Source organism: Penaeus vannamei, chromosome 1, assembly GCF_042767895.1.
Source record: "Penaeus vannamei isolate JL-2024 chromosome 1, ASM4276789v1, whole genome shotgun sequence".
Classification (NCBI taxonomy): domain Eukaryota; kingdom Metazoa; phylum Arthropoda; class Malacostraca; order Decapoda; family Penaeidae; genus Penaeus; species Penaeus vannamei.
The window spans coordinates 54,605,030-54,612,950 of NC_091549.1; the positions used below are offsets into that span (position 1 = coordinate 54,605,030).

General features: G+C 51.0%; 1 protein-coding gene across 1 annotated transcript in view; it reads left to right on the forward strand.

Annotated features, from left to right (window-relative positions):
• Window positions 1–956: 956 nt before the first annotated feature.
• LOC138863006 (fibrous sheath CABYR-binding protein-like) overlaps window positions 957–7,921 on the forward strand; it is a 20,846-nt gene continuing 13,881 nt past the window's right edge. Inside the window, exons 1-9 of the mRNA XM_070126502.1 lie at window positions 957–988; window positions 2,772–3,175; window positions 4,295–4,801; window positions 5,063–5,281; window positions 5,687–5,809; window positions 6,215–6,337; window positions 6,503–7,105; window positions 7,367–7,489; window positions 7,607–7,729. Of these exons, the coding sequence (XP_069982603.1) occupies window positions 957–988; window positions 2,772–3,175; window positions 4,295–4,801; window positions 5,063–5,281; window positions 5,687–5,809; window positions 6,215–6,337; window positions 6,503–7,105; window positions 7,367–7,489; window positions 7,607–7,729 (2,257 nt within the window). The remainder of the gene's footprint in view (window positions 989–2,771; window positions 3,176–4,294; window positions 4,802–5,062; window positions 5,282–5,686; window positions 5,810–6,214; window positions 6,338–6,502; window positions 7,106–7,366; window positions 7,490–7,606; window positions 7,730–7,921) is intronic.

Genomic DNA, 7,921 nt, shown 5'->3' on the forward strand with positions numbered 1-7,921 from the left:
GTTATACTGCGATAGACTATAAGGAAATATGATAACTCGTTTTTATCATTCAGTCCATTTATAATGAAATAAAGGCCAAAAGTAATAAAATCCCAAAAGTCGAAAAAACGGCAAAATCTAGCTTATTGCAGCCATTTGAGAGAAACGTCGAAAAAACCCTTTTCGCTTTTTAATGGTAATTATGAGGATTTTAACATTAATTCAGGTAATTATGGGAGGCTTCAGTAGTTCTTAAATTTCTTATATTAGAAGTTTAATTTTGACATAAGATAAGTGTTTATCAATATTTAGCTTTTCTTTGTATATCCAAAGGCTTTCTAAAATATTCAGATCATACTCAAAAAGAGATGCATCAGTGTTATCAAAGTTATCACAAGATATATTATGAATTATTTTTAGTAAAGAATTTAATTGTTCTAGTCGATTTTAAATCATTCTTTCCAAATGAAAACCCTCGGTGTTCCTTATAAAAAAATACGAGAGGTATGTAAGTAGGTAGCATTACGGTTACTGAGAGTCATACGCGTTTGGGAGTTTTATCTTTAAATGCAAATGTATTGGCAATGGATAAGGATTTGGTAAATAATCCTAAAATCTACCGTGGAATATTGCTTTCTAATGAGACTATTTAATTTCCTCTCGAAACCGGAACTAATTGAACCGAAGTAGGTAATTGTATATACATATCCTTAATGGCAGTTAGAGGAATTGTTGTTGGGATTATGATATTGTTCGGTTTTCTTAATGTCTCTTAGACTAAAATTTGTCGAAACCCCATTTTTTCTAAGTTGTAATAGTGTACTTTCTCTGTAGAAAATTAAATGATTCCCAGAGATTTTGTAGGCTTTATAGATTCAGGTACAAATCAAATTACCTTTATATTTCGTGATAAGACCAGTGTAGGTGGGTTTACAGTATATCCAGGAATTTTCATCCTTGAACATTAACTTCTGAGAATGGGAGGAAACTTCTACACCCAATATCACAAGTGAATTTAACGCTAAATTGTTTGTTTAGGTAATTTAAGAATTTAATGATATGCTCTTCGGATCTAGGTGATAATAATAATGCATCATGAACTTAACAATACATTAATAATAGACTGTTCTAAAATCTTTTGGACAATCATTTAAACATTTCTTCATTATGACATATGAAACTATTAGCTAAAGTAGGACCTAAATGGCTGCCCATTGATACACCTTCAGTTTGTTTCTATAAATTGTTATAAAAAAGTCCTCAATAGCTATGTAAGAGAACTTTCTAAAATAATGCTTATTTAAGCCAAAACGTCGTCATAATTATCAAGCAATAAATCCATACTACTATTAATGGTTTCATCTTGTGATACATTAGTGAGCGAAATTGAAAGAGAGAAAGAGAGAAAGAGAGAGAGAAAGAGAGAGAGAGAGAGAGAAAGGGAGGGAGAGAGAGAGAGAGAGAGAGAGAGAGAGAGAGAGAGAGAGAGAGCGAGAGAGAGAGAGAGAGAGAGAGAGAGAGAGAGAGAGAGAGAGAGAGAGAAAGATAAAGAGAGAGAGAGAGATAGACAGATAGATAGATAGATAGATAGATAGATAGATAGATAGATAGATAGATAGATAGATAGATAGATAGATAGATAGATAGATAGATAGATAGATAGATAGATAGATAGATAGATAGATAGATTGATAGATAGATAGATAGATAGATAGATAGATGAGAGAGATAGAATGAATGAAAGATAGACAGACAAACAGACAGAAAGATAGATAGAAAATAAACAGATTGATATATAAAGGAAGTAAAACAGAAATAAAAAAAGTTAAACGGACACACCAAAATGCAGAAAAAAAACAAACAAACCAAAGGAAAAAAATGAAACAAAAGAATTCAAAAGAACCGAAAGATAAAAGACACGAACACGAAATGAAGATGAATCAAGATTTGAGGAAAATTGGAAAGACTTTCTCCCAGAGGCTACGATAGGAGTTACATTACCAGATTTCACAAGGAACGACTAAGAAATACCTTTCACGTGACGGCCTAACTCTCGAAGAAAAGGCACCTAGCTACAGCGACCCACGCGAAGGCCTAACTCTCGAAGAAAAGGCACCTAGCTACAGCGACCCACGTGACGGCCTAACTCTCGAAGAAAGGGCACCTAGCTACAGCGACCCACGTGAGGGACTAACTCTCGAAGAAAAGGCACCTAGCTACAGCGACCCACGTGAAGGCCTAACTCTCGAAGAAAAGGCACCTAGCTACAGCGACCCACGTGAGGGACTAACTCTCGAAGAAAGGGCACCTAGCTACAGCGACCCACGTGAAGGCCTAACTCTCGAAGAAAAGGCACCTAGCTACAGCGACCCACGCGAAGGCCTAACTCTCGAAGAAAGGGCACCTAGCTACAGCGACCCACGTGAGGGCCTAACTCTCGAAGAAAAGGCACCTAGCTACAGCGACCCACGTGAAGGCCTAACTCTCGAAGAAAAGGCACCTAGCTACAGCGACCCACGTGAGGGACTAACTCTCGAAGAAAGGGCACCTAGCTACAGCGACCCACGTGAAGGCCTAACTCTCGAAGAAAAGGCACCTAGCTACAGCGACCCACGTGAAGGCCTAACTCTCGAAGAAAAGGCACCTAGCTACAGCGACCCACGTGAGGGACTAACTCTCGAAGAAAGGGCACCTAGCTACAGCGACCCACGCGAAGGCCTAACTCTCGAAGAAAGGGCACCTAGCTACAGCGACCCACGTGAGGGACTAACTCTCGAAGAAAGGGCACCTAGCTACAGCGACCCACGTGAAGGCCTAACTCTCGAAGAAAGGGCACCTAGCTACAGCGACCCACGTGAGGGCCTAACTCTCGAGGAAAAGGCACCTAGCTACAGCGACCCACGTGAGGGCCTAACTCTCGAGGAAAAGGCACCTAGCTACAGCGACCCACGCGAAGGCCTAACTCTCGAAGAAAGGGCACCTAGCTACAGCGACCCACGTGAGGGCCTAACTCTCGAGGAAAAGGCACCTAGCTACAGCGACCCACGTGAGGGCCTAACTCTCGAAGAAAGGGCACCTAGCTACAGCGACCCACGTGACGGCCTAACTCTCGAAGAAAGGGCACCTAGCTATAGCGACCCACGTGACGGCCTAACTCTCGAGGAAAAGGCACCTAGCTACAGCGACCCACGCGAAGGCCTAACTCTCGAAGAAAGGGCACCTAGCTACAGCGACCCACGCGACGGCCTAACTCTCGAAGAAACGGCACCTAGCTACAGCGACCCACGTGAAGGCCTGACTCTCGAAGAAAGGGCACCTAGCTACAGCGACCCACGTGACGGCCTGACTCTCGAAGAAAGGGCACCTAGCTACAGCGACCCACGTGAAGGCCTAACTCTCGAAGAAAGGGCACCTAGCTACAGCGACCCACGTGAAGGCCTAACTGTCGAAGAAAGGGCACCTAGCTACAGCGACCCACGTGAAGGCCTAACTCTCGAAGAAAGGGCACCTAGCTACAGCGACCCACGCGAAGGCCTAACTCTCGAAGAAAGGGCACCTAGCTACAGCGACCCACGTGAAGGCCTAACTCTCGAAGAAAGGGCACCTAGCTACAGCGACCCACGTGACGGCCTAACTCTCGAAGAAAGGGCACCTAGCTACAGCGACCCACGCGAGGGCCTAACTCTCGAAGAAAGGGCACCTAGCTACAGCGACCCACGTGACGGCCTAACTCTCGAAGAAAGGGCACCTAGCTACAGCGACCCACGTGACGGCCTAACTCTTGAAGAAAGGGCACCTAGCTACAGCGACCCACGTGACGGCCTAACTCTCGAAGAAAGGGCACCTAGCTACAGCGACCCACGTGGCGGCCTAACTCTCGAAGAAAGGGCACCTAGCTACAGCGACCCACGTGACGGCCTAACTCTCGAAGAAAGGGCACCTAGCTACAGCGACCCACGTGGCGGCCTAACTCTCGAAGAAAGGGCACCTAGCTACAGCGACCCACGTGAGGGCCTAACTCTCGAAGAAAGGGCACCTAGCTACAGCGACCCACGTGACGGCCTAACTCTCGAAGAAAGGGCACCTAGCTACAGCGACCCACGTGACGGCCTAACTCTCGAAGAAAGGGCACCTAGCTACAGCGACCCACGTGACGGCCTAACTCTCGAAGAAAGGGCACCTAGCTACAGCGACCCACGTGGCGGCCTAACTCTCGAAGAAAGGGCACCTAGCTACAGCGACCCACGTGACGGCCTAACTCTCGAAGAAAGGGCACCTAGCTACAGCGACCCACGTGGCGGCCTAACTCTCGAAGAAAGGGCACCTAGCTACAGCGACCCACGTGAAGGCCTAACTCTCGAGGAAAGGGCACCTAGCTACAGCGACCCACGTGACGGCCTAACTCTCGAAGAAAGGGCACCTAGCTACAGCGACCCACGTGACGGCCTGACTCTCGAAGAAAAGGCACCTAGCTACAGCGACCCACGTGAAGGCCTAACTCTCGAGGAAAAGGCACCTAGCTACAGCGACCCACGTGAGGGACTAACTCTCGAAGAAAGGGCACCTAGCTACAGCGACCCACGTGACGGCCTGACTCTCGAAGAAAAGGCACCTAGCTACAGCGACCCACGTGAAGGCCTAACTCTCGAGGAAAAGGCACCTAGCTACAGCGACCCACGTGAAGGCCTAACTCTCGAAGAAAGGGCACCTAGCTACAGCGACCCACGTGACGGCCTGACTCTCGAAGAAAAGGCACCTAGCTACAGCGACCCACGTGACGGCCTAACTCTCGAAGAAAGGGCACCTAGCTACAGCGACCCACGTGACGGCCTAACTCTCGAAGAAAGGGCACCTAGCTACAGCGACCCACGTGGCGGCCTAACTCTCGAAGAAAGGGCACCTAGCTACAGCGACCCACGTGAAGGCCTAACTCTCGAGGAAAGGGCACCTAGCTACAGCGACCCACGTGACGGCCTAACTCTCGAAGAAAGGGCACCTAGCTACAGCGACCCACGTGACGGCCTAACTCTCGAAGAAAGGGCACCTAGCTACAGCGACCCACGTGGCGGCCTAACTCTCGAAGAAAGGGCACCTAGCTACAGCGACCCACGTGAAGGCCTAACTCTCGAGGAAAGGGCACCTAGCTACAGCGACCCACGTGACGGCCTAACTCTCGAAGAAAGGGCACCTAGCTACAGCGACCCACGTGACGGCCTGACTCTCGAAGAAAAGGCACCTAGCTACAGCGACCCACGTGACGGCCTAACTCTCGAAGAAAGGGCACCTAGCTACAGCGACCCACGTGACGGCCTAACTCTCGAAGAAAGGGCACCTAGCTACAGCGACCCACGTGACGGCCTAACTCTCGAAGAAAGGGCACCTAGCTACAGCGACCCACGTGACGGCCTAACTCTCGAAGAAAGGGCACCTAGCTACAGCGACCCACGTGGCGGCCTAACTCTCGAAGAAAGGGCACCTAGCTACAGCGACCCACGTGGCGGCCTAACTCTCGAAGAAAGGGCACCTAGCTACAGCGACCCACGTGACGGCCTAACTCTCGAAGAAAGGGCACCTAGCTACAGCGACCCACGTGACGGCCTAACTCTCGAAGAAAGGGCACCTAGCTACAGCGACCCACGTTAAGGCCTAACTCTCGAAGAAAGGGCACCTAGCTACAGCGACCCACGTTAAGGCCTAACTCTCGAAGAAAGGGCACCTAGCTACAGCGACCCACGTGAGGGCCTAACTCTCGAGGAAAAGGCACCTAGCTACAGCGACCCACGTGACGGCCTGACTCTCGAAGAAAGGGCACCTAGCTACAGCGACCCACGTGACGGCCTAACTCTCGAAGAAAGGGCACCTAGCTACAGCGACCCACGTGACGGCCTAACTCTTGAAGAAAGGGCACCTAGCTACAGCGACCCACGTGAAGGCCTGACTCTCGAAGAAAGGGCACCTAGCTACAGCGACCCACGTGAAGGCCTAACTCTCGAAGAAAGGGCACCTAGCTACAGCGACCCACGTGACGGCCTGACTCTCGAAGAAAAGGCACCTAGCTACAGCGACCCACGTGACGGCCTAACTCTCGAAGAAAGGGCACCTAGCTACAGCGACCCACGTGACGGCCTAACTCTCGAAGAAAGGGCACCTAGCTACAGCGACCCACGTTAAGGCCTAACTCTCGAAGAAAGGGCACCTAGCTACAGCGACCCACGTTAAGGCCTAACTCTCGAAGAAAGGGCACCTAGCTACAGCGACCCACGTGAGGGCCTAACTCTCGAGGAAAAGGCACCTAGCTACAGCGACCCACGTGACGGCCTGACTCTCGAAGAAAGGGCACCTAGCTACAGCGACCCACGTGACGGCCTAACTCTCGAAGAAAGGGCACCTAGCTACAGCGACCCACGTGACGGCCTAACTCTTGAAGAAAGGGCACCTAGCTACAGCGACCCACGTGAAGGCCTGACTCTCGAAGAAAGGGCACCTAGCTACAGCGACCCACGTGAAGGCCTAACTCTCGAAGAAAGGGCACCTAGCTACAGCGACCCACGTGACGGCCTGACTCTCGAAGAAAAGGCACCTAGCTACAGCGACCCACGTGAAGGCCTAACTCTCGAGGAAAGGGCACCTAGCTACAGCGACCCACGTGACGGCCTAACTCTCGAAGAAAGGGCACCTAGCTACAGCGACCCACGTGACGGCCTGACTCTCGAAGAAAAGGCACCTAGCTACAGCGACCCACGTGAAGGCCTAACTCTCGAGGAAAAGGCACCTAGCTACAGCGACCCACGTGAGGGACTAACTCTCGAAGAAAGGGCACCTAGCTACAGCGACCCACGTGACGGCCTGACTCTCGAAGAAAAGGCACCTAGCTACAGCGACCCACGTGAAGGCCTAACTCTCGAGGAAAAGGCACCTAGCTACAGCGACCCACGTGAAGGCCTAACTCTCGAAGAAAGGGCACCTAGCTACAGCGACCCACGTGACGGCCTGACTCTCGAAGAAAAGGCACCTAGCTACAGCGACCCACGTGAAGGCCTAACTCTCGAGGAAAAGGCACCTAGCTACAGCGACCCACGTGACGGCCTAACTCTCGAAGAAAGGGCACCTAGCTACAGCGACCCACGTGAAGGCCTAACTCTCGAAGAAAGGGCACCTAGCTACAGCGACCCACGTGAGGGACTAACTCTCGAAGAAAGGGCACCTAGCTACAGCGACCCACGTGAAGGCCTAACTCTCGAAGAAAGGGCACCTAGCTACAGCGACCCACGTGAAGGCCTAACTCTCGAAGGAAAGGCACCTAGCTACAGCGACCCACGTGACGGCCTAACTCTCGAAGAAAGGGCACCTAGCTACAGCGACCCACGTGACGGCCTAACTCTCGAAGAAAGGGCACCTAGCTACAGCGACCCACGTGAAGGCCTGACTCTCGAAGAAAAGGCACCTAGCTACAGCGACCCACGTGACGGCCTAACTCTCGAAGAAAAGGCACCTAGCTACAGCGACCCACGTGAGGGCCTAACTCTCGAAGAAAAGGCACCTAGCTACAGCGACCCACGTGACGGCCTAACTCTCGAAGAAAGGGCACCTAGCTACAGCGACCCACGTGAAGGCCTAACTCTCGAAGAAAGGGCACCTAGCTACAGCGACCCACGTGAAGGCCTGACTCTCGAAGAAAAGGCACCTAGCTACAGCGACCCACGTGAGGGCCTAACTCTCGAAGAAAAGGCACCTAGCTACAGCGACCCACGTGAGGGCCTAACTCTCGAAGAAAAGGCACCTAGCTACAGCGACCCACGTGGCGGCCTAACTCTCGAAGAAAGGGCACCTAGCTACAGCGACCCACGTGACGGCCTAACTCTCGAAGAAAGGGCACCTAGCTACAGCGACCCACGTGAAGGCCTGACTCTCGAAGAAAGGGCACCTAGCTACAGCGACCCAC